This window comes from Martes martes, assembly GCF_963455335.1.
Source record: "Martes martes genome assembly, chromosome: 15".
In the NCBI taxonomy this organism is placed as follows: Eukaryota; Metazoa; Chordata; class Mammalia; order Carnivora; family Mustelidae; genus Martes; species Martes martes.
In genome coordinates, this window is record NC_137903.1 from 15,191,137 (window position 1) to 15,218,200 (window position 27,064).

The 27,064-nt window shown below is 37.5% G+C and overlaps 1 protein-coding gene across 2 annotated transcripts in view; it reads left to right on the forward strand.

Annotated features, from left to right (window-relative positions):
- The window catches only part of USH2A (usherin), a gene marked incomplete at both ends in the record, with an annotated part of 700,457 nt that overhangs the window by 213,665 nt on the left and 459,728 nt on the right, over window positions 1-27,064 (forward strand). For both annotated transcript variants that reach the window (XM_080825193.1, XM_080825194.1), the window contains one exon: window positions 9,330-9,560. In XM_080825193.1, coding sequence (XP_080681319.1) covers window positions 9,330-9,560 — 231 coding nt within the window. The remainder of the gene's footprint in view (window positions 1-9,329; window positions 9,561-27,064) is intronic.

Sequence of the window (27,064 nt, forward strand, 5' to 3'; positions counted from 1 at the left end):
TTAAGCATTTTTTCAGTGAGAGATGTGGTTAGAATCGGTGCATTGCATCCAGAGTATTGTGTCACTGCTCGGTTAGTATCGTGCCGGCCACAAACCCGAGAACTGATCTGCGGGGAGGTGTATCCCTAGGAGCAGCTGTGTTTTTCTCTGTAACAAAGTCTCCAAGCAGGTCTTTGGTGGCTCAGGAACTGCTTCTGGATGTCTGATGGTAATGTACGCATGGCCCTGGGCCCCTGAGAGTCCCTGCTGTTTTTTGTTTTTTGTTTTTTGTTTTTTAATTTAAGGCTACCCTTTCAATGTTAGGAAATTGGTGTGCTTCCACACTTTATGAATTCGGCGCACTTTAAACCTTTCTTAAGAGAAATTCCTTCTGGAGCTCCATCCCTGGGCAAACAATGTGGCATCTCCTTTGCCTGTCATAAATTGACCTCTATGCAACCAGCTTAGAAGTGCCCATCTCCCATTAAGCAAGTAATTAGTGGTGCATTAAGGTTTTTCTCTGAATCCAAAGTAAAATGTATAGGCTGTTTGCATCTCAGTTGAAAACACACATTGTTTGCATGCAGGTACATGAGTCTTTTCATTGTGAATAGGACCCAGAGTGATTAAACAAGCACTCTTAATATGTTAATTTATAATTTTAATTACAACAATCTTGTATATATAGTCATTAGTGAATACTAATATAAATATTTTTCTATCTTTTTATTCATAATGCATAAACCAATCATCCCGTTACTTCTCTGAGGTTGCCTGTTTTTGTTTCATAATACAATCTTTGTTCTTAGTTATGAATGCATTTTGTTCGTTCCTGTCTTGAATAATCCCTCATTAAGCTAGTCACTTTCTGCTCCATACTAAAAAGGAAAAATTATCATGCAAATGTGGCATGCCATATTAAAAAGCACATTACCAAACACTTTTGTTGCTGTCCTTCAATTAGTTTCTCTTCTTTGAATTTAATTCCATTTGTTGTTAAACTACCGACTTGATGTATGGACTCATGAATCTGAAGCTGCTGCCAAGAAAGTGGGGGAAAAAAAAATCAAAGCCTCCTCGAAGAGCTGCAGAGGCGAGCTGAAATGAATTTGCTTCACCTTTGACAAGAACACTTGAACAGCACTGGAATCCTCTGATGATTCAACTTGGCTAATTATCCGATTATTTATTTCAAGAATAAAGGCACTGTTTTACAATTAGAGAAGTAGAAAGCAATCTGAGAAATTTGGTCACGACAGATGACTTAAGTAACTTCTAAGATAAACAGGATCTGTGCAAACTTGTCTCGCTGAGTGCTTCCCAGGCCGCAGGGCTGTGTCTCAGCATCCGTGAAATCCGGGGTACGTCGAGGGGTTTTTGTTTGTTTGTTTGTTTGCTTTGCTCTTTCGACAACAGAAATTATTTTACACTTTTAACCAACATGTCAAATTTCTGTGGCTCTTAAGCAATGTTTAAGTTGTATTTCTCTTGATTAAAAGCTTTTGGTTCAAAGCAATACTTTTTAATTGCCTAATGATATAAGTCAGTTCTTAGGAAAGAACCGCACATTTAGGAGTTCATTTGCAATATAACTGAAAAATTCATTGCATCGCAGTAAAACAATTTACTGTTAATTACAAGGAGAAGAATTTGCTGTAGCATGCCCACAGATTGCCATGAATCATGCAGCACTCCTAGAGATTTATAACAGATGTGTAAGTGGGATGAATTAGCAGGGTTTAATAACAGAGACACAAATCATGCAGACTTCAAGGAGCTTTAATTGATATACTAGAATGTGACGGGCATGAATCACTCAGCCATTCAACAGCACTGTAACATATGGTCAGCTCAATATGCTGCATCTTAAATCGGTTGGTGAGTCGTTGGTTGTCCCATATGGTGGAAGCAATATATTTTTCATGATTAAAAAAAATACATCCATTTTTTAAAGAAATATGATTGCAAAGCATGTTTGTTATTGAACAGTCACCTGAATGCCAAACTGGGTTTTTTAATGATTTTTTTTTTTTTTAAACATGGCCACTTCCCAAAATAAATAGCGGCTACTACTTGTAATACCAGATCGCTGGAGGCAATATCAGGACCAAATTGGTGCTTGTTGGCACACTTGATCCACAGCAAAGCCTATGGAAGAGCGCAGCTGATGGTAACTCTGATTGTCAGGGAAATCCTTCAGACTCCGGCAAAGCAAACAAAATGAAAGGAATGATGTCACTTTCGGAGAAGTTCAGGAATGCCCAGATTTGCCAAGAGCATAAAATGAATTGAATGGGAGACCCTTACCCAGCAGGGTAGGAAAGGGGATGTGGTAATACGGTTAATGCATCATGTAGCAGTTTGGATGTAGCATTTTATACTACCCTCTTAATGAAATGCTCTGTCCTTCGGGAACATGCTAAAAGGACTCCTGGCTGACCATCACAGAGACGGTAGTACCAGTTCCGTGTTATCCTTGAACAATTGTTTCAGTGTATGGAAACAGACATCCTCGTGCAGAGATCTATAACTGGTGGCACGCAAAAACCCTTTTTACTGAAACTGGGATCTGGCAGCTCTCGGCAAAGCTTTTGCGGCGTTAGTAAATCTGACAGACTTGAAAAAGGAATATTGCAGCCTTAGAACGGTGGCTGCCAGAATTTAATGTCAACAATTAAAATTTATTTTGATCCTTACCTACTGTTTATTACTGTTTGTATACACAACAGACCTTACTAATACAGAGATGCTCTATTAGATGGAATTACCATCTGTTCGGAGTGAAATGCTGGCATCTGTCTTAGATGCTAAAACTAAAATGATATTATTTCTAACAAAACAAAATTAACTGCTTTCTGCTCACCAACTTTAATTCTGAATGTGCGGATGCACTCAAGGAAAAGGCTTGTTGATGAGACACGTAATGACCTCTGTCTCCAGGTCTCCATTCAGATACATGACTTTACTACGGGCTCTGCTGGCCTTTTGGGCATGCCGAAATCATACTTTTTAAAACAGTCTTCGAGCTTTGTAATGTGTTACCGACAGAAAGGTATTAAAACAACATGATTGGAATATGTAAAAATCATCTGGATCAGAGAGTATGTAAAATATTTTGATAGAGCTACCTTAAATAAGTACGAGGAAAGCAATTAAGTAGGCGAAACTCATCTAAACAAAGTTGCCATAGGTCCCACAGTGACACCTTTAGGAAAATATGAACTGTATCTTCTCTGTTAGACTATTTTTAATGTTCTCCTATACTGACATATATAAAAGATTTATGCCCAGCACCCCTTCCTTTTCTTTTTTAAAGCCTAACTATCCTATTAACAACGGTCTCTAGCTTTTTGAAGCTAGAGAAGTTGGAGTATCAAAGACAACCATAGTTTCCATACTGATATCAGATCGGTGATGCTAATTTCTGAGAAGCCAAACTTCAGCTCTGCAGATCACAAAATAATAAATTGTGTCACACCAGCATTTAACGCATGTACACAGTGCATTAACTGTAACTGTAGTACATTTATTTGTGCTAGAGGAGACTTGAAAATGATTAAAAAATCAATACTTTGCTGTCAGAGAAGCAAGTGTTACGATGCATTTAAGTAGTTAATTGCATAAGCCCCATAAAAGCTTCAAGTTTGGGTAGCAAGGATGCCATAATTAGAGTCCAAGCAGCTACCTTTTTATTAATGGCGGACTTTAGGGGACGGTGCTCGCTGTCCTCGCTGCTGCGGCTTCCTGTGCAGTTCAGAGAGTGTGGGTCCCTTCCTCTGCACATCTGGGATGCTCGTTATGTGCAAGTTATTCACGATCACCAGAACAACAGTTGGGAAAGGTAGTGCTCATTCACCAGGGAGGCGATTTCCCTTAAATTCTCTAAAAGCAGTGCTTTCTGGCCTTTCTCTATGTCCTAGAACACATGGAGAAATCATAATATTGAAAAGGTTCAGTCAGAGAATTTTGAAACCAGAAGACACAATCGGGTCTATCGTGCTCTTCAATAGATGAGGCCTTGAGGACCAGAGAGGCCAACTTCTGGAATAGCCCTGTTCCATAACTGGGGACCTAAGGAGCCAGTCTAGAAGCTCAGCTCTCTCCTTCCCACATTGGTTCCGTTGTACATCTTCTCTCATAGAGGAGACTACTAGTAAACCAAGAAGGAGGAAGTGATAAAGTAGCTTTTGCTCTTGTTTCTCCAGTCAGAGAATAGACGGGGAACAAGGCAAGACTGTCTGATTTCTGAGATTCTGAGGGGAGAATCTTCTCTTCTGGGCACTGACTGGAGACCAGTTGCAGTACAGTGGTGGCCAATCGAGAAATCATGGCTTCCTGGCCTGGCTCTCTTATTTAAGTCCTGACCCCAGTACCCTTCCACGGGCGTTCTGGCCTAGCAGTGTTTGGGTAAATTGCAATTCTCGCGACAGTTTTACATTTCTGAGGAAAAGTCAGAATCGTGTCCTACTGACAAAGTACCTGAGGATGGCTTACGTTAGTCTGCTCCCCACATAGGCCTGAAACGTAAAAAGGCTCTTCATTCCTTGATTTCTGTCTCTGTAATGGAAAGTTGACTTTGTCTTAAGATATTGACACTGCCATGCAGTGTTCATAGGCAACAAACTCTTGCTTGAAAACAAATAAGGAGATTTGATTTTAAAGACTTGCCGTCAATGAGAGCTTCTGCTCATTTAGCCTTCCATTCTTATCCTATGACACTCAAACTCCACGCTACATAAATTTTGCACATGTAAATTTATGCATTATGATATGCTATTAATCAGATTATAAAGTAATAAATGCTGCATAAAGAAGAATGTCTATTATCAGAGCTTTTTATAAAAGCATATTTATAAATAGAAGAGCTAGGCTGGGAACTGGATACAAAGCAGTTGCAGAAAATACAAAAACATTGTCATTTTATTCTAAGTAGAAACAGACTGTATGTTGTTATTCTTTGCAATGATGGATATTGAAGATCCGTTTTCTGCTTTATAGCTGTAAGAGGATTTTCTGAGTAAATACAGATTTTTAATGTGGATGAATTATATCCTTTTATAATATGTGATATGAAAGGTGTGTTATTGGCTAATAATAATAGTGCCTTGTGTTTGTACAGAAATTTGCTTTGCAAAACCTAGCACAATTATATATATTATTTTTTCTTTCTTTCTTTATAATTATGTTCAGTTAACAACATATATATTTGTTTTAAAAGCAGTTATTGTCAAGGTATGCCACTGAAAATTTATCCTTATGCTATAGATGGGAAAACTGAGGCATATGTAAGTTTTAAGTGATTTTCCTAGGTCATGCAGAATTGGAAATTAAAAGGTAAAATATAATCTCTGAAAGACTGCAGAGTCCTTTCAATTACTCTATGTTGCCTCTTAATTTACTGTTTCGTGATTAACAAGTTTATAGCTATAATCCCTTTACTTTGATAGTCTGAGAAATAATCCTTTATTCCTCCTGTTTGTTGATGAGTCTGTATTTGAGTGTGTTTAATAGTTCAGGAATATCTGTTTTTCTTTTCATCATTTTACGTGTGTGTGTGTGTGTGTGTGTGTGACCACTCTAGTTTAATTGATTGAAAATTCCCCCTCTGGTCTTAGGGGACCTCTGAAGATAATGACTCAGTAGGGTGCTCACCCTTTCAAACAGGCTGGGTTGACTCCTCTAAGTGAAACTACAACGTACCAGCTGGAAGGTTGTTTGGTTTTTTTTTTAAGCAAGAGAATAAAAAAATATACTCTAATTTGACTCATTCTCTGTAGTTGACTTCCTAAGAATAGTCTAATTGCTTGGTGGAATAATTCCCCTGTGAATTTAGAAGTGTTCCACTACTTGTTAGAATTTAAACAGTCAACATTAATTGTAGTGGATTCTCAGTGAAAGCACCCTTATTGTTTATAATCATTTTGCCAAGTTAAAAAAAAAAAGTGCACTCTCACTTTTAGAAGATATTTTTTAAAAAGCTAATGAGTTGCTGGAATTCCTTTTGTTTTGTTTGAATCTGAATTTATATTCCTGATTATATAAGCGAATTTTGGATTATGCTATCAATGGGGTAAGGGATTCTGAATACTAGAGTGGTACAAAACTTCACCATGATCCCTAACTAGCTGGATGGTTGGAGTAAAGAAATACCAAATGTCAAGGAGATGGGACTTTGAAGAAGGGGCTGATTTTAAGCAAGGACAATACTCTTCAGTTCTTTAGCAGTACAGGAAGTATATTCCTAATTTCTCTAAATTAGTTAAATTAGCTAAATTAGCTAAAATGGAAATCCTATTCTCAATGCACCAAATATGTATAGTTTGTGATTCTTTAGGTCTTTGCTATGGTAGTCACAATAGTCATTTATGGCTATTTAATCTTAAAATAAAATTATTTAAAATTAAATAGAATTCCAACTTGCATTTCTCAGTGTCATTAGCCACATATTAAAAGCTTGTTTTTTTTCCTTTTTTCTTTTTTTAAAAATATTTTATTTATTTATTTGACAGACAGAGATCCTAAGTAGGTGAGAGGCAGACAGAGAGAGGGAGAAGCAGGCTCCCTGCCAAGCAGAAAGCCTGATGTGGGGCTTGATCCCAGGACCCCGAGACTATGATCCAAGCTGAAGGCAGAGGCCTAACCCTCTGAGCCACCCAGGCACCCCAAGAGCTTGTTATCCATATGTGGCTAATGCCTACCATATCAGACAATACATATCTACAACATTTCCACCATTAGAGAAAGTCCCATTGGATGTCACTGGAATAGATGGTATTTTTTCAAATTAAAATGTTAAATCCTTTTGTCCCAGAGCCCTAGGGAATTGTATGTGGACTATAGAAAATAGAAAAGTTCAAAATTCCTCTTTTGTACTTTTATGTATTTATTTTAAGGATGTATCTATTTACTTGAGAGAGAGCTGGGAGAGGGGCAGCGGGAGAGGGAGAGAGAGCATCTCAAGCTGACTCCCCACCGAGTGCAGAGTCCAATGTGGGGCTCGATCTGTGGACTCTGAGATCATCACTTCAGCTGAAATCAAGTGTTGGATGCTCAACTGACTGAGCCACCCAGGCATCCTTCTTTTGTGCTTTTAATAGCAAGTTTTGGACAATAAAAAGTTATGTAATTGATTCCCGAACCCAGAACTCAAGAATTTTTGACAATCCTTTTTCCCTTGTTAAACTTGTAGCCAATACTGAAATTTCAATACAAGAATGGAATTCCAAAGACTTAAGAGAAACTTGAGGGGAGAAGAAATTTCTAGATAAGGGGCACCTGGGTGGCTCAGTGGGTTAAAGCCTCTGCCTTCAGCTCAGTTCATGGTCCCAGGGTCCCGGGATCGAGCCCCGCATTGGGCTCTCTGCTTGGCAGGGAGCCTGCTTCCTCCTCTCTCTCTGCCTGCCTCTCTGCCTACTTGTGATCTCTGTCTGTCAAATAAGTAAATAAGATTTTTTAAAAAATTTCTAGATGGTCAGCTTTTTATTTTGTTTTGGATTATTTTCAAGATGAGGCATAACTTGTAGAGTGAAATCTTTGAGAACCCACCATTTACTAATTTTTGGCAAGGAATGCTAAAGGAAATCATGCATAAAATTTACAGAGTCATACATATATAAAAATAAAAACATCACATGGTTTGCAGTGGCACAAGATGCACAGAATTGTTAATTATCTTTCTAAGTTGAGGGACATTTTGCTCAGAGCCCTCTTCTTTACAAAAAGTTAAAATAGAATCACAATTAATTGTTTCCCTTTGGAAAGCTGGCCAGGCTTTCTAGAAAGTAACAGATAGTACTTGTTCTAAGCTGTTTTAAGGTGAATTGTCTTTCATTAAGGGTATCAGTTCTTGCATTCATATCATTTTAATTTGTGTTTATTGAAACAGGGAATGACTTTGTGTGCAGAAGTCTGTGTTAACACAGGTGTAAAGTAAGAGTCTACAGCTTTGGTTTAAACCCTTAAAAAGTAGGCTTGGTGATAATAACCTTTGTTCTTTTCTTTGCTTGTACCTCTCAAATGCAGCGAACCCACTTAGAGTGGGAATGAATCCCAGCCTACACACTCAACTGTTTAAGAAGAAAAATCAGGAGGGCACTTCATGTCATGAACACTGGGTACTATATGCAAGTGATGAATTACTAAATTCTACCCCTGAAACTAATAATACAGTATATGTTAACTATCTTGAATTTAAATAAAAATAAAAGAAGAAAAATGAAAACAAAACTTTATTTTTATTAACTCAGTTGCTACCCTGATCCCCTTTGCAACAGGTTGTAGGGAAAATCTCTATCTCTGTTACTCACTCCTGGAGTTTCCCAGAAGCCTCCAGAGAATTGCCAGGGTCCCAGGACTGCGAAGTATGCCAAGGCCTCAGTGTGTGCTTGGGCACTGGGCATTCACTGCTGCTAGGCACAGGCCCTGGAGGTATTGTGGTCACTTCAGGGCCCAGAGGGCTACCCTGAGTCTGTTGTATCTGGACCAGAGTTTGTAAACCCCTGAACTCACGCGCTCTTTTTGTTCATGTGGAGGCTCTGCTTGGCTTTCAGAGTGGTTTCGCTTATTTGTTTGTTTTCATTTTAACTAGTTGCTAAGCTTCAAAAATCAGAAAAATTACACACAAAATGACTATTTTTAGTCAAGTAAAGGATTTGGCAACTTTGGGTCATTGTTCCTGCATTATCTGTTGGCTGGCACCAACTAAAGACTATTCACCCTGGCCCCATACTTCTCAGACCCCACACTCCCTCTTGTCTCACACGAATTAGCCCACTTCAATCATTTCCTTTACTTCACTGGCATCTGTGAATTGCAGCCATAAGTTGAAGCCACGTTAAGATGAGGGACTCTGCCTTTTGTGATCAGTAATCACGGTGGTAGTCATGGCTAGTCATAGACTGCCCGCTTCATGAGGGATCTTCTGGGTGAGGTAGTGTCCACTCAGGCAAGGGAATTTCTCCAGAAAAGGGGCAACTATGAGCCATTGGAGATAAACGGACACATTGCACCATTGCAGTACCAGCTTGGTAAATGGAATCCGAGTGGGGGACCAACAGACTATAAGAAGAAATATATTTTCCTGAGTGAGGAAGAGTAGAGAAATTATTTGCAAGAGGAAATTTTGTTCAATCCTCAAAGTTTTATGGTACCTTTTTGTTCATGGTGTTTAGTTACATTTAAGATAAACTCTATAGTGTCTTCAGTTCCTAGAGCCATGTAAAGACTTGAGACCACAACTGATTTGATCTTGAGTGTGATGTACACAAGTGCGTGTGTACCTGTGTGTGAAAAACTGTGTCTGGAGACAGAAGCTCAGTTCTTGAATGTAACAAGTGTTTTTTGACATTTAGCGCCAACCCAACTGAGGCCTCCTGTGGTGGAAGGAATCAACAGCACAACCATCCGTATTAGATGGCTCCCACCCGAAGAACTCAATGGACCCTCTCCTGTGTATCAGCTGGAAAGGAGAGAGTCATCTCTTCCAGCTCCCACGGCCATGATGATGAAAGGAGTTCGTTTCATAGGGAATGGATATTATAAATTTCCCAGTTCCACACATCCGGTCAATACGGACTTTACCGGTAAGTGTTTTTGACATCACTGTTGAATAGGCACTAAGCTCCGAGGTGTTTCTTATTATTTTGATATCCCTTCAGAGTGAATTTTTACTATGCCTGTCCACAGAAATATTGATTCAGACCTTTTATAACTTCATCTTGATTGTGTCAACTTGTCCATCTTTTGTGGGTATTCTATGTGGGGAGACATGGGTGAGTAGAGGAAAGAAAAGAAAAACGTAGATGTAGGAAGGTCACCTTATTTGGTCAAAGTATATGCTGGAAGTGACCCTCGGGCACCATTTACCAGAATGTGTTCCTCAGAATACTTTACCTGCTCTACAGAAAAAGAAGAGTTCTGTAGGTAGATGAGTTTGAGAAATGCCCTGTGCTGTGGAGAGTCTCAGTATATATCAGGTTGTTAAAACCTCTAAAAGCAATTATAAGAAAGCTAACTTTGCTTAGCTCAGTATGCCTAATCCTTATTTGTCGCTTTTTTGAAGCATTAAACTATTAGTAGGTTGGTTTTTTTTTTTTTTGGTTTTTTTTTTTTGGAGAGCATTATGGGAAAAACTAATTTGGGAGAAATATAGCTTCTATGGGTATGTTGGTAGTATGGGTAAATGAGGGCTCGCTTTGGGCACACACACATATAAAAAACACCACAGGAATCAACAAAATAATATTTTCACATGATATATTTTCTGAAAATTGATGTCCCCCAAATCCCCAATAAAATGGCAGAATTTTAAATGAAGACAGGCTCTATCCCTCACTTGCAGGGCTCTGTAATCCTGCCTCATTTGCCTCACCCAACTCCTGGTCTTGCTGGTCCTACAATACTCTGGAAGTCCTGCTACCTTTCCAAAATTAGAGTTTCTAAAAACACTATTTCACTATAATTGCAGATAGACGTAACTATTTAAGTTACATATGTCACTTTCCCAATTTTCAAAAAAATATACAAAGGTTAAGATACCTATGGTTCTGTAAATGCATAATGATATTCATTTGATCCCAGAGAAGATCATTCTGGAACAAATAGTCTTGAAAATGTTGCACGCGTTGAGGACAATGAAGTAGAATTTGAACCATAAAATGTGGCTCAAATATTACTGCTTTATTTTTTATTTAAAATAGTAAATAGTTTGCTTTGAAGTGAGGTTGGCTGCTGATAGACACTTGTAATGAATGACGTCCTAGCAGAGATACACTGAGTGAATACTTAGCTTAGCTAGTGGCTTGGTACCTCAAAATGGCCATTGAGTATTAGATATTCAACCACTGAGCAATCTTAAAATGTTCAACTTCTGCTTAATATTCGTAAATGTCAAAGACAAGAAAGAAAAGAAAAGAAGAAAACAGGTATGTGGAAAAGAAAGTTAAAAAGCCTCGGGACACAAAGTTAAAAGGCCTTTTCTCAAATGGAAAGAGAAATCGCCTTCCTGGTCCAGCGTTTGGCTCGCAATGTGTTTCTTCGAGGAAACAGCATTCGTTTCCATTCAGCGGAATATTTCTGCTACAAGCGTGTCCGCTCAGATTTGCTGGCCAGCCAGCAGACAGATTTTTGATGGGATCACCTACTGTTGTTGCAGTGAAAGATAGAGTGGCCCGTCCACCGTTAATAAATTTAGTCGTCTGCATGCTCTCCCTAGCCGGCCTTATACTCTGAGGTACAAGGGCTAGGGGCAGATGTAGCATCTGGGAAGTTTTCCAAATTCCTCTTTAAAAAAGTTAGGCCATAAACACCGGCCTCACTAAGCAGGATCCTTCTGTCTATAACAAAGCCTCCAGCTGCACAGAAAATGTGTTTGGAGTACACATCGTTTGAAGGACAAGGCGGGGAGATCACAATTTTGGCTTGAACTGCTCCCTGGGGGTTTGGTGATTCCCAGAGAATAAGAAGTTCTGCATTCAGGCACGTTCTGGGGCATTACTAGCTCCTTTTTATTAGCAGCTTTACCTTACTTGGGAGGGTCTCTTTAACTTTTAAACCGGGTCTGCATCAAATCATTGGTTTGACCTTTTGGTGCAACTGGCAGGGTTGGTTGAATAATTGTATTGAGCTGAGCCATGGTTAAATGAAGTTCACCCAATTAATAAGCTAGGACAAGTTTACAAATCCAGTGCCATAGCTTTCTTGAAACTTGCACCTATCCTAAGCAGAGAGGTACATGTATAATTAGCATCTCCCGTTTGTTTTACTTAAATAATTTCTCATTCCATCCCTCTACAAGCTTGGAGGTAGGAATTTTTACCATCTGAGTCCAGAGGAGGTGAGACTCAGGTCCCATAGCTACTGAAGTTCAGGGTTGAAATGTGAATGGGAAGCTTCTGATTCAAATGTTGGTGCTTTGCCACAGAGGGGGGAAGTCACATAGGTGGACAGTCCTTTGAAAGTTGTAGAATAAGATCTAAAAGTAATCAGTGAGGTTGGAGGTGATATAATTATCATTCGACTATTCCTTATCCAACACCATGAAACTTTTTTGGATTTGTCTTTCAGTTGTTGGCTTTTCAGGTATGGATAGTAAATAGGGTTGGCCTTACCTGTTCACTTGCATCCCCAAAGCTATCTAGGGATCCCTTTTTTTTCTGTAGCAATTTATTCCCGAATGTTCCTAGAAGTTTGATGCTTAATGTCTAAATAAAATTATTTTAAATGGGCTGAAGTGCCATGTGTCAAATGGTATTATCAACTCACATTTCTTGATGCTTCATGCAGTTTTTTATGTTCTGAGGCAAATTTAAAGAGCAAATTTTAGAAATCTCTGAAATGATTAATGATATTTAATAAGTGAATAATTATAAGAGTTAAGATCTGCTTTTATTTTGAATTTTTCATTTTAAAATATCAAACTCTAACTAGAAGGACTCTCAAAATATGAATGGGGATATCTAATAATATTCAAAGACAAAATATACCATATTGTGTATTATTGTACATATGCTATATATATATAAATTAATCAGATTTCACCCATTGATGAAAAGACTTTATAAATACATTCATAACATGTTCCATAATCATGAACAATGTATTGAAAGTTTCAATATAAATGATCTCAGTATTATAGTTCGAGATAGGAATCTCCTATGTAACTCACCCCTCTTCCATATTTGCTTTAACTGTTTTTATCTCATAAGATATAATGAAAACAATTCAAAAATATGAGCATATGTTTTAATAATGTTGCTCAATATCATAAATTACTTAGCTTTATATTGTAAATGAACTCTATTCAAAATTTAACTCTGAGTAGAAGAATTAACCAGATACAGCTTTGTTAGGATCTGTCTTTGGTCTCTTTTCCCTTTGGACACAGTGTTCTTTCAAAAATCTAATCTTCAGGAAGGGTATATTATCAGTCATTTACATTATAGTATAAACTTAAGGTTGGGTATTAACTTCCCCACTTCTCTATGGTTAAGACTGAGTGCTTTAGCAGCAGACTAATAAGTTTCAGATCTAGCTCCCATTGTTTATTAGCTAAATGTAATTAAACAAACCGCTTAACCATTTTTGTGGCTTTGTTTCGTTTTCTTTACAACTGGCTTCATAAAACTGCTTACAATACTCACATCTAGAAGTAGGTGAGGGTGAACGGCAATAGCCCCCCTTGGGAATTCTGTGCAGTATCTGTCACACAGATTACTTAGAGGTCATTAAACTTTAGCTATTAACTCTTAGTCATTTAACAAATGTTTGTTAAGGGTTTACTATGAAAGGAGCTTGTCTGAAGTTTATAAAATCCATGTTCTCTTAATTCATCTGTTGTTACACATAATGTAAGGTGTGGGTGCCTAAATGTTCTATTTAGGGTATGAGTAATATGCAGCTTCTATATTAGGATGTGTTATTTAACTTTGTTATTAAAAATAGTTAAATTAATCTACCTAGTATTGAAGACCAATGCCTCTAACTTCTAAAATTCCAAATCAATGAATATAGCATATATACATATACAGCTTCAAAAATTCAAAATAGAAGCTGTTGCTGTGATTTTAAAAACAACTAGATTTTCAAGTAAATTGTACAGTTATGATTTTTTTCATATAACATATTTATAATTTAAGATTAACATAAATGCATTTTTCTCTCTTAGTCTGAGGGGATACATTAATGTATAGGGATAATTTAAATGACATGGAGAGAAATACTCAATATGTAGAAATGGATATTCAATTCTTGGGTTATGTCAGAGCATACAAAGAAGCAGCAAATTCAATAGAAGTTCATAATATTATAACTAGAAAATCATGTAAACACTCATTGTAAAATATTCTTCTAGTCACATGGGGTTAATAGTACTTTCTCCTTCCAGAACAGGAGTAGCAAATAGAACATTCCCTACTGCAGCTGGACAGGGTGATCATTGTGTCTTTACAGGGGGAAAAAAAAAAATGCTCTTTTTTTCCAGGACTGCAGAGTAAATCCACTTGATTTACACAAAGAATTTAGTCTTTCCCATGTAATGCTAGTAATCCAAAAGGAACCTGGTAAAAACAGCAAACTACTGCTCAGATTGGCATTCCAAAGGTGACCCTCTCTCTCCTTGTCACTTTTTCTTCCTATTAGTGAAAACAGGTCCATGATCATTTGGGGGAAGATTTGACTATTGTAGTATCCAGATGCCAATCACACCAGCCTTTTAAACTGCCTTTACTGGTGACCCTGCCCAGAAATCAGGAACTGCCTTTGGGGAGATCTTTGTAGCAAACCACTGGGGAGATGAGCATACATGTGCACCTGGATGTAATTCCCTTTTATTTGTCTTCACGAGAAATGTGATTACTGATGTTGAATATCTTGCAGATGAGAACTCTGTACACTTTCTTCATAATAATGCTGTTCAAGGACACTAAATGATTGTCATACATTTTTGTCTCCTAGTATTTGCCTTCCCCAAAATGACTGAACTCAGATGCTTTAGGAAACAGAAATGCCATTAATTACTGACCTATAGAAAGAGAAATGCAAGTCCCTGAATCAATATTCCTTAAAAGCATATGTATTTTATATATTTTTTTACTCTATGATATATATGCTTTATTATTATTTATTATTTCTAGTGAGCTGGGACATTTAAACACTTCACTAAAGGAAAGCTGATTATAAGCAGTTATAGGGAAGGTGCAAGCAAGGTAAACTTCAGATAGACTAATTAGTAAAAGCATATTAATTCTGGCCTTCAACACCCATGGTACCCAGTATTTATTGTCCTCTGACTGGGAGCACATCCTTTTGCCAGAAAATGCTTAAAAAAACAAAGAAAACAACAACAACAACAACAAAATGAATAAAATGCCAAGTCCTTACAAGTCATATTTAAATCACAAGTTTTATTTTACCTGATTTAGATTTTTTTCATAGTTATTGAAAAACAAATGCATGCCTTGACTATATGGCCCAGCTAGTTGATGAACAGTCAAGTCATGATATGGAAAAATAAAGACAAGAGTAAAATTGGAACTTGGGAACAAAGTAGAGAAGTGGCTCTTGGGGAAGAAAGTGCCTCCTTGTGTGTCTCTGGTTGTGACAGAATCAGAAGAGAGTTTGAATATCTGGTTGGTTGTGTCTGTGTGGACTGGTAGGGGTCGGGATCCAAATGCTTACCTTCTGCGAACCATAGAAGTCAGACTAACCCATGGTGACAAGGGATATTAAGAAGTAAGGGTTAAAATTGTTGTGTTTTTACTGTCTTTCATGGAGATGTGTAAAGATCTTATCATTGGAAGGGAGAGAACCGTGTTTCTCCCCATTCACCAAACCCATCATCAAGGCCAGTTTAGGATGACTGCATGTGTCTTAACCCTTGTATTATTTCAGAGTGACACATTTTGAAGCCCATTTCCATCAGGTTGCCTTATGTTTGAAATGTTAATGGTGCGGTGGGTGTGAGAGTCATTTCAGTTTCGCTTTTGAATTTTAGCTCGGATTTCACAAAAGAATCATTTCAGCACATGACCTTTTCTTTCACCAGTTTGCTCTTGCTCAGGTGGTGAAATTGAATGAAATTGTTAAGTTTCTCTTTGCATGAAGAACCCTCTCCCTGCCCCGCCTTTTAACTTTTACAGTATCAATCTAGAGCAGGAGGTTACCAAGTTCTCCTTTAAATGTCCAGACATTAAATACTGTCTGCTTTGCAATCCATGAGATCTCTGCCCCAGTGTCTGAGCTCAGCATGGTGATGTGAAAACAACCATAGGTGATAAAGAAACAAGTAAGAGTAGCCTAGTCTTTTGGGTAAAAACACTTTATTTACAAAAACAGACATCATGCTAGTAGTTTGCCTATTTTTGGTTAAGGGTCCAGTCTTCGTTTCTTAAATTAATATATAATTTCATCATTAACAATACATTTTTCTTTCTTCTGACCTAATGCCAAGAACCCTAAAGATCAGGGCGCCTGAGTGGCTCAGTCAGTTAGGTGTCTGCCTGCCGCTTAGGTCATGATCCAGGAGTCCTGGGATGGAGCCCCACATTGGACTCCCTGCTCAGCAGGGAGTCTGCTTCTGTCTTCTGCCCCTCTCCCTGCTCATGTTTTCTGTCTCTCACTCTCTCTCTTTCTCAAATAAATAAATCTTTAAAAAAAATTAAAAATAAAAAAATAAAAAAACCCTAAAGGTGAGTACACCGTAGCTCAGAAAAAGAAACAGGAGAGAACTAGCACAACAAAATAGACAGCAATGCTTGATAAATGCAAATATCCTGAAACAGCATCTAGGTTTTCCCAGGAGGGCTTTTTGTATTCAGTAAACCAAGTCAGCACTGACCATGCCAACAGGATAGAATAATACTTACATTTGGTGCAAACTGTTTCTGTTAGTCGATGACTCTTTGAATTAGTTTTAAGGGGTGTGTTTTCCTTCTCTGCTGCACTCACACCAAAATGTATGGTCATCTGCTATACATAGTACACGTTTGTTCCCACATTCTCAGACACCCCATGTCCTCTGTGTCCCCAGGTTTTCTATGTGGTCTCACATTTACCTACTTAAATTGTCCAGTGTCTTTCTCTTAGGATATGTTGGCCATTTAAAAATCTTCCTTAAGCTTCTTTGTTAAAGAAAAAAAAAATCTTTATCTCTTAATGACATTCAGCATCAATATAATAAAGATTAATTTTAGTTTCCTTTTCATCCTTAAATGGGTAGAAAGAGGAACATTGAGCAGAAAAAGAATCATAATGGTCAGCAATGATAGAGAAACTAGCCCCTATGAAACAATTGAATAAAATGATTTATTTTCTATATATATTTTGGGAAAAAAATGAAAGATATTTAAAGATGTGTACTTACCATTATGTTATATGTGTTGGGAGAAGTATAACACCTACAGAAGAGTATAGATTAATTTCTACTCAGATTAGATTTCAAATAATACCAATGCCAAAATACCCTATCTTTTAAAACTTTTTTTTTAATATTTTATTTATTTATTTATTTGACAGACAGAGATCACAAGTAGGCAGAAAGGCAGGCAGAGAGAGAGGGAGAAGCAGGCTCCCTGCTGAGCAGAGAGCCCGATGTGGGGCTTGATCCCAGGACCCTGGGATCATGACCTGAGCTGAAGGCAGAGGCTTTAACCCACTGAGCCACCCAGGTGCCCCGATCTTTTAAAACTTTTAAAACTGTGTTCTAATATTCTGAAGAAATGTCTTGTGAAATCATGCACCAGGAGTTCCATTTGGGGCAATCAAGTGCAGTTGTGCAGACCACATTTAAGTTCTACACACTGAAGGAATCTCGTAAACATAGCCCTCAGATGTTTGGAGATTCAAGAAGGGAAACCCAGGGGGCACCTGGATGGCTCAGTCAGTGAAGCATCTTACTCTTGATTTTGGCTCAGGTCATGATCTCAGGGTCATGGGATCAAGTCCTGGGTTGGTCTCATGGTTCAGCGGGGAGTCTGCTTGAGATGCTCTCTCTCCCTCCCTCTGCCCTTCCCCCACCATGTTCACACATGTGTGCACTGTCTTTCTCTTAAATAAACCTTAAGAAAAAAAAAAAAAGAAGGGAAACTCAGTTACATACATTTTCTTGACTGAAGAGCAGCCTCAGTTTGAAAGTCCTTCGACCTTAAGTGCAAAAAAAGAGGCGTAAGGAGAAAGGAGGGGAACAACCACCTTCATAGACATTCAGGTTGCGTAAGTCGTCTCTAGCACTGGTGGCCATGTCATCCTCACAAAGGGAGTCCTGGGAGAATTTTGTAAAGGAAAGATAGGGATTCGTGGGAAGTTTGCGGGAATGAATGATATAATGATCTTCCCCCCAATACAGGCAGAAAATTGGAAAAGAATCCGATGCCCCTTTCTTGGCTTCTGCCTTCTTCATTTTTCTCCCCTGAATTCTGTTCCTTTTTCTGTGCTCACCACTGTGTATACCAAAGTGAATATTACTAATCATCTGAGATAGAAACCTGGGAAGTTTCTTGAATATGACTTCTCTCTCCCTTTCTAACATCCCATCAATCATTCCTCCTCTGAACATTCTTCCTCCGATACGTCTCTTGGAACCATCCACTGGTCCTATAGCTACTCCCTAATCCGGGTCTGTGTTGGGGGTCTCCATACCAATAGTTTCACTTTTGTCTAGACTGTTTTTCTCAGTAATGACCTGTCTTGCCTTTCTCTTGCTTTAAACTTTTCAGTAGTTCCCCATCGAGATGTCTTGCATGAACTCTTTTCTTCTTATCTTTCCAGCCATATCTTTCCATCCAAACACCTCCTGGTTTCCTCTCTGGCTCTATGACTGCCTTTTAGTCCCTGCTGTAGGAATGTGCTTAGATGCCCGGGTCTTAGAACAGACCCATGCCTTTGCCTGCAATGCCCTCCCTTACTTGCAAGGGCTTCTCCTTCCTTTCCCCAGACTAATTCCTACCCATCATTAAAGTGTCAGCTGAGCTGTTCCTCCAAACAGCCTCCACACTGCCCCAGTGCCAAATCTAGATTAGGGACCTCTCCTCTATCCTAGCACAGAAAATGAGAATTTCTCTATTTTAATCCCTACCATCCTCTATTAGAATTGCTTGTTCACTTATGTAGGTCCCAAGCTGACTGAAACGATGACTGTTTTCTTCTGTTACAACATTTGTCCTTGCACAGCCTAGGACCAGATGTTCAATAAATGTTTGTTGAATAAAGAATTAGCTAAATGAGTTAGATAGAAAAAGGAAAATCTGCAAGAAAGATGGCTTCGCTGTAAGAATGACTTAATGGTAATATTCACTGTGCATTGGAATATATTACATAATTTTAAGATCTACCTTGTTGGAAACTGTGAAAGCCCAGGGGGATAACTCAATTTGTTTAGCCTCTATTGCCCTAAGATGTGTAAGGAAGTATGTTTTAAGCTATATAGTGCTTGAGACAAGAAGGAATTGTTATTAATGGTCCTTAGTTATCAGGTAGGGTGGAGTTCCTTCTACATTATTTGTTATAGCTAGAGGGCTCTATCAGGAATTGTCCTCTGCCCTATTAGCTCTCACAATGTGTTGTTGGAAACGAGGTGTTGCGCATCTCTTAGATACAGCATCTCCTTAGGCTTATTAAATTTTGAGGTTAATGAATATTTTGACACTTTTACCTATACATATCATCAGGGCTTATTGCAATAGGTTTAAGATGACAGTCATAATAAACATATAGAGTACAGTAAAAAGCACTTTTAATCTCGAAAGTGCTTTATAAACAACAGTGATCAATGCTATGGATGGATTAACAGCATCAAACTGATTGAATTCTGTTTCAAGGGGAGTGGACGTATTGATGTTGGCGTGCTAGTGCAGAAGGAAGTCAGTGATGGCAGCAGCGTGAAGAGCGGGGTCTATAGTCAGACACTCTGCGTTCAAAATCTGGCTTTGCCACCATGCTGTGTGCAGCTTGGAAGGAATCCCTTCCCAGCCCTGTAGCTCAGTGTCTTCATCTGTAAAATGGATTACTGTAAGGTTTCAGTGCAGGAGTCACCGTAAAGGATAAGCACACAGTATCTTTGTGGTCACTCTTGTACGTGCATTTGTGGCTGACATTTCTCATTTAGGATTTTCACATCATGTGCGTTTCCATTCCTACTTATATTTTATGTGCCTAAACCACATAAATCTTGATGCTACTCCTTTATAACTTCTCTCTACCATATATCGCTTCATTTTATTCAACCTGGGAACTTCCGAACTTTGTGTTTTTAGCTGTCTTTCTCCTTTCTCGAAAGACTTAGATGCTCTACATCTCATTTCTATGTGTCTGGTGGCTACCTTTACATTTTAACATCTAACTCTACTGTAAATCTAACTCTGTTTCCTCTCTTTCCTTCATAATCCAATCTTCTTAAAAACTAAGATGCTCTGCATGTCCATTTCCTCACTACCAATCACGCCTCAGTCTGTCACTTACTTTTTTTCTTCTGCTTTATCATTTGAAATGCTTTCTTCAAGAATATCAATAATTTTCAAAATGAGACTTTTCCTAATCTCTACCCTATGTGCCCCTGAATAATAATGGCACCAATTTTATCCTTTTTAAAATATAAAGAAATGAGCACTGGATGTTATGCGCAAATAATGAGTCATGGAATACTACATCAAAAACTAATGATGTATTGTATGGTGACTGATATAATAAGAAAATAAAAATTAAAAAATAAAATTGCTGCGCACACACACAAATAAAATAAAACATTAAGAAACCAATATATTTCACTAGGTTCCCCCTGCAATTCTGTACGAACTACTTTTCAAGATTTTGGATCTGCTTTCTATATCTACTTTTAGATGAAAGAACTCATTTTATTAGTCCATACGCAGATTTTTCTCAATTTCAACCATTTTGCCAGATGCTATGATTGGTGTTTTAAAAGGAGTACTGAGCAAAACAGGTAGAGTCCCTAACCTTAGGGAGCTTAAAGTCTTGCAGCAAAATCATGCTTCAAGCCTGTAATTTGATAATTATAAGTGATCTCTGTCTGCAGCTGTGAGAGACAGAGCTGTTTCCAGCTGCAAAGGATATTAAAAAATCCTCATGCTGAGAGAAAAAAGAAAAGAAAAGAAACTGGATAAAATTTCTTAAAAATACGGTTATTTAAAGACACTACTGAGTTAACGGGACTGCAAGGATATGGGAGATGAAGGCCCCAGAAATAAGGAAAACCATTAAGGTGATTTATCTTTGCTTTTTCCTTCTCTTTGATTTGCTAGTTCCCACATTGCGTAATCATAGGAAAATGAAAGCATGGCTGGAGAGACTAGAAAGTAGAGTTAGGGACCTTACCAAGGAAGATGGGTCTGGTAAACATACCAGGCTTTGCGTTGAAATCCTATCAGTAAGAGTAAACCAGAAACACAGTCATAATACTTCAAAGCCTGAAGTTAAGCCTCAAACTACCTCCACTTCTGTTAGGATAAAGGTTGTCTGCTTTCCAAAAATATTTCAATATTTACTAAAAGAAGATAACATAACCAAAGTCTATAATTTTTTATGCATGATATCTTATATCCAATCCAAAATTACCAAGAATACCAAGAAATAGGACCAAATAAAAATGAACCAACTATTGCTTCACCACAATAACATAGATAAATCTCATGACCTACCACTGAGTGAAAGAAGCTAGAAACAAAGAAACTAGTATTCCATGTATGTAAGTTTCAAAAATAGAAAAAAAGAATCAGTGCTGATAGGAGGATAGGAAGGGGTAATAATGAAAAAGAAAAGAAAAAGATGTTCCTGAGGTTGTAGAATTATTCTATGTATTGTTCTGAGAGGTGTTTATATGTGTGTTTACTCTATAAACATCCATCAAAATGTGCCCTGATAATGTGTCCACTTTATTGTTTTGTTACTCTTCAATTTGAAAAGTCTCAAAAAAAAAAAAAAAAGAAAAGAAAAAGAAAGAAAGAAAGAAAGATTTCAAGTATGAAAAGTCCAAAAGTAAGATGTAATAAACTCATAACAGATAACAGGAGCGTTTAACCCACTCTGGAGGTTTCCTGAAGGCCTCCCAAAGGAAGAGTTTTATCATCTGAAAACTGCAGTTGGAGTTAGCTAGGCAAGAGAGGCAGGTAGAGCACTCCAGGTAGAGAAAGTAGCATGTGTGAGTGCCTTGGTATGGGAGATAACACGGTGTATGAGTAAACAAACATGAACGAACAAGCAAAATCAGGACAGTACAATATGGCCAGAACACAGAAAGCAGGGAGAGAATGGTATTTGATGGGAGTGAAACAAGAAAGGGGCCAATCACGTGCTTTTTGGACCACCAGATTTGGGATTTTGAACTTAATTTTTTCGTCATTATAAGACCACTGTGCAGGCTGAGGGCTGATGCCAAGTATGTTTTAACTAAGGGTTTGCTAAATTAAAATGATACTTAAGATTGTATTTTTACTTTTTATAGATTGACTGATTAAAAGTAACCATTTCATTCAATCATCTGTAGGTTTCAGCAGCAGAATGTCTCACAAAATGTTAGAAGACCATCTTTATAAAAATTAGTCTGAATAAGGGGTTAAAAAAAAGCAAATTCTGAATCTTACCACATAAATTTCACATTAAAAAAATACTTTCAATTTCTAGGATCTCACCACAGATCCTAGAAATTTGCATTTTGAGATCTCAGTATCGACTCCATTGAGCATACTCCTACTATATGACACAGCCCTTCCACTTGGGGGTGTCTGTATACAAGAAATGAAACAAAACAAAACACATAAATATTCATAGCTATATTCACCCTGGCCTCAAACTGGAAACAACACAAATGTTTATCAATAGGTGAATAGATAAACTGTGGTATGTCCATACAATGGGATACTACTCAACAGTACAAAGGAATACACTACTGATACAAACAACAACCCACATCACACTCTGTTGACAGGCTGAGTAAAGAAGGCAGAAGAGTCCTTAATGGCAGTTCTTAAAAAAACAAACCATTGTGACAAAAAGTTAAATGAGTGCTTGAGGCTGAGAAGAGGGGATGATGGAAATGTTCTGTAGTAATCATAGTGGTGGTGTTATAGGTATGCACCTTTCAAAGTTTATTGAACTATACCCTTTAGATGAATGTAGTTTATTGCATGTAATTTATACTTCAATAAAATGGGTAAAAGAAATGAGCTCCAGATGATTCTGGCAATAATGAGAACCATTGATCTACATTGTGGTGGGAAAATTGCTTTAACTTTATTTAGAGAAAAATCAACCAGTTTTTATATTATTTAATTTACTGGTCCTAAACTCCTCTAGATAAAGATGTAAGCAGAGTATACACTTTAGATTAGGCTCAACACTGCAAATTTCACTGAAAATAAATTGGTATCCACTATATACTTTAAAGCATAGGAAAATGACTTTTACTAAACTATGCTGACAACAAGAATCTGTACAATTTCAACAAAATAGCTTTTTTTTTTGCTACAGAAAAGGGTTTCTTCTGATCTCATTCACATTAGGACAGAAATTTTTATGAACACAGAGGGCTATGGCTTGTCCATTTCTCAGGCATTTTATCACAAGAAGAAATTTAATCAGCAAAAATGTGAAACACACATTTGACTGTGGCGTTGACCAGTTCTTGCTTTGATACTGTTGCGCCTCTGTCATGCATTTTTCATAGCTCATATAATTGGTGTTAATGTGCTATGCTATTAAGTTTAACTGAGAAAACTAGTTTGCTGAAAACTGATTTCTTCTGCATACTTATACATTCAGTAGTCAAAAAAATTAGAGAAATATAATTAAGTATTGCAAAATCAATTTGACACTCACTTAAAATGTGTTGAGGGGAGGCAGCAAGCAGCAGCCAAATCTGATGCTGTTCTCTCCTTGTTTACTTCATAGAACTGTGCAAATTAGAACTTTAATTTACAGAGCTGTTAATGCCTCATTAAAAACTTTCAGCAAGTATCTCGAGTTCTCTTTTTTCCCCCTTGTATCTAACATGATCTCTGTTTTGTGGTCACGTGTAAGACAATACATTTAGGATTACTACTTATCTAAACTGCATATATGAAATGGAAGATTTTTAAACATCGCATCTCAGGAAAGGACGCTAGCAGTATCTGTTAGCTGTTTTCGAAAGTAATTAATTTCTCCATTTACTTTACTCCCGCTGTTGTTGTTGGTGGCGTCTTATGCGCTAGACACTCTACTGGACAATGAGACAATAGCTGGAATCTGGTAGACTTGTTTCCTGATCTCACATGCCGTATGTGGAATAGAATCCATGGCTGTTCAGCTTTTAACCATTATTGTATATTGCTATTTTCCTGCTCAATAGTTTGCTGTATCCAAAACTAAGCAATCAACAATAATAAAAAATCTTCAAATACAACATTGGGACTTAACCTTTTAAAAAAAGTTCGAGCTGTAGACGTAGATTTGGCAGTTGATTCAGATATGCTTTAAGCTATCAGGCTAGCACGACTACTCTGTCTTTTCACATTGTCTCTTCCTCACCCAAGGAGGGACACATGTGACATACACCCTTGATCACCATTAGGACAAGTTTGAATGCCTGACCCAATGGAACTGATCTAGTTTTCATACGGATTTGGAATTGGGTTTCAGAGCTAACCCACCAGTCTATCTTATCTCTTGAATATAACCTATATGTTATGAAATAAGAAGCAAAGACAGGTGTCCTGCTGTGGGGTGGGAGGAAATAGAGAACTAAAGCAGTTAAACAGAAACAGGAGGAGAGGGAGAGAAGTAGAAAGAAAACATTCCTTAAGGTTTGCCCACTCCCTATGCAAAGACCTTTCCTAGGTTGGGCTGTGTCCGTACACTTGAGTTCTAGAACACACCATTATCTTTGAATAATAAGCTCTGTCTTATGCTCAAGGTAGCTTGAGTCTGAATATGCCACCAGAGATTCTTACCTTAAAAGGAATTCACCAGCGTATGAGTAGAAGTTGAAGCCATGGGAATGCAGTCAATGACTTCAGGTCAAGGATAGACCTTGCGGGGGTAGAAGGCATTCAGGGATAGATAGTAAAAGACAACCAAGAAGGAATAGCTCCAATGTAGATGAAGGACCTACCTGGAAGGCAAGGAAAGATTGATGAATTTGGTAATGGTTACCATATATAAAGGCTGACCAGTGGTCAGGTAGGCGAAGAGCTGAAACTGGTGGTTGGATTGTATCATATTTATAACTCTCTGTCTTGCTACCTGAGTAAACTATTTTAAAAATACAGTTTATAATTTTGAGGCCCTTTCTGAAATTTCTAGTATAATGTGAATTTCTAATACATACTTGATAACTGAGCAATTATAATTTCTTGGGGCTTATTTTCAAAAGATATATATTCATTTTAGTCAATGATATTCTTAAAGCTTTGGTGAAATGATTTTTGGTTAGTTTGACTTTGTACATTTTTAATGAAAAGCCATGCTAAAGATATGTTTGCTAAGTATTTTTTAAAATCTATAGTCCGGGATGCATAATTTTTTCTGGGTTGGTTAAAATTCTAGGAGAATCTTTTGGTCTTCCCTTGATCTTTTTTTCCCTCTCCTCTGAAAGGGCTGTAGTTAAAACTATGGGTTATTACCCATCTGAATAGCTAAGGAAGATTAGCTACATTGTTACTGATGCACTGGATATTTTCTCACTGTGTAACATTGTGACAACAGATTCTTAGTCTGATGAGATAAAATGGTCATAACACTTACAGGATAAAAGGGTGTCATCAGTACCTCAGATCCCTTTAAACCCAATTCCTGATCTGCATGAGAATACATTTTTTACTCTCATTTACTAGTTGCTCCAAAAGGAAGTCCTGATATAGGTACTGGGTGTTCCTGGCTTGTATTTTGACAGTCAGAACAGCAGGTAGGATGTTTTTCTGCTCAGCAGATACAATAGAAGATCAAGGCTTCCTGGGTCGTAGTCACTGACCTTGCCAAATCCTTTCATATTTTCTCTAGATTTGGTTTTGCCAAATCAAGTATTAAGCAAGTTTGACAGTCCAGCTAAATTCCATAAGGTCATCTATCACATTACATACAGTAATTGATTTTAAGTTAATTGGTCATTAGTTTCATGGTTTGTGTTTCTGGTTTTCTGGCCGAGTTTCCAGAAACTTCCATGTAAATGAAAAGATAGATTATGTGAATAAAATTCAGTAAAGACTTTTTCATAAATGAAGGATCATATTTTTCATCAAATCAAAAAAAATTACCATTTGTAGGTACAAGTAATATTCATGGAACTACTTTCTATTTGGTAAACACATGATATTTATGAAATGCTGCCCTAAGTCATGTGACTAAAGAATGGATTAGTAAGTTAATTTTACTAATTTTTGTCCTCGGGAGCTCTAATTTATACCAGTTAACATCTTAGAAGAAGTCCGTAGTGTGATGCTGTTAAAAAAAAGAAAAAAAGAAAAAAAAATAAAAAAGCAGAAGAAGAAGAAAGAAAAAAGACAACTGCTACCTTGTGTTGTATTAGCAGAATTGTCAAGGATAACATAAATAATGTGATTATTGGACTCCACTTGGCAATCCTTAGCTCTAGATAGGAGCACCGTGTTCCATTTGGGATGGCACACTTTTTAAACCACAGACAAATTTGCCAGAGGTTTCAAAAGAGAGCAACAAAAAATGATGAAGGGCTTTGAAAATGGGACCTCTAAGAAAAGGCTGAGAGACCAGAGAATGTTCAATCTTAAGGAGAGAAGGCAGAGGGGACACATGATAACTGTTTACAGATGCATAAAGAGGTGTTATGGAGAGGAGAGGGACCAATTTTTCTCATTAGTCAACACAGACACTTCAAGAAGTAATGGGTTTAAAACACGTGGGGGAAAATTCAGGTTAAATATTAGATTAAATTAGGTAAAATTTAAATATTTAAAATTGTATGACACCGAGTGTCATTAAGCTGTAGAGTTAAAATTGGCAGAAGAATCTTAAGCCTGAAAACAAATCAGATCCAAATCCAGGGGGTTAAATAATTAAAAGAGTTTACATTTGCATAAAGTGTTAGCATATTTCAAATACTCCTATATTGTTTTACTGATTTCTCAACAATCTTGTACCAACTGGTTTTCCAGCTAAGGAGATGGAATTTCATTTAAAAAAAAAAAAAGAATTATTTGAGAGAGACAGTGATAGTGAGAGACAGCAGGAGTGGGAAGGAGCGGGAGAAGCAGACTCCCTGTTGATTAGAGAGCCAGGGATCCCGCAAAGGTTGCTTCCCTCCACCCCTACTCCAATTAGGCAAAACTGGTAAGTGGTCTGGGAATAGACAAGCAAGAGTAGAAGCGAGTTCTTCAGATTTTCTATCTGTTTTCTGTGGAATTTTGTTACCTTTTCATTTGTAATATGATTTTCATTGTGGGAAATTATTTTTGAATCAGGTGGGTTTTTGTGGTTTTTTGTTTTTGTTGTTGTTGTTGTTTTGGCTTTTAAAGTGCAAACATGCCCCAGGAGTTTCCTTTTTTCATATTAGTTAGCAGGGATAAGAATTGGTTGATGCATAAAACAGAGACCAACTAGCAATTTTGTTTATGTAAAGGGATGAGAA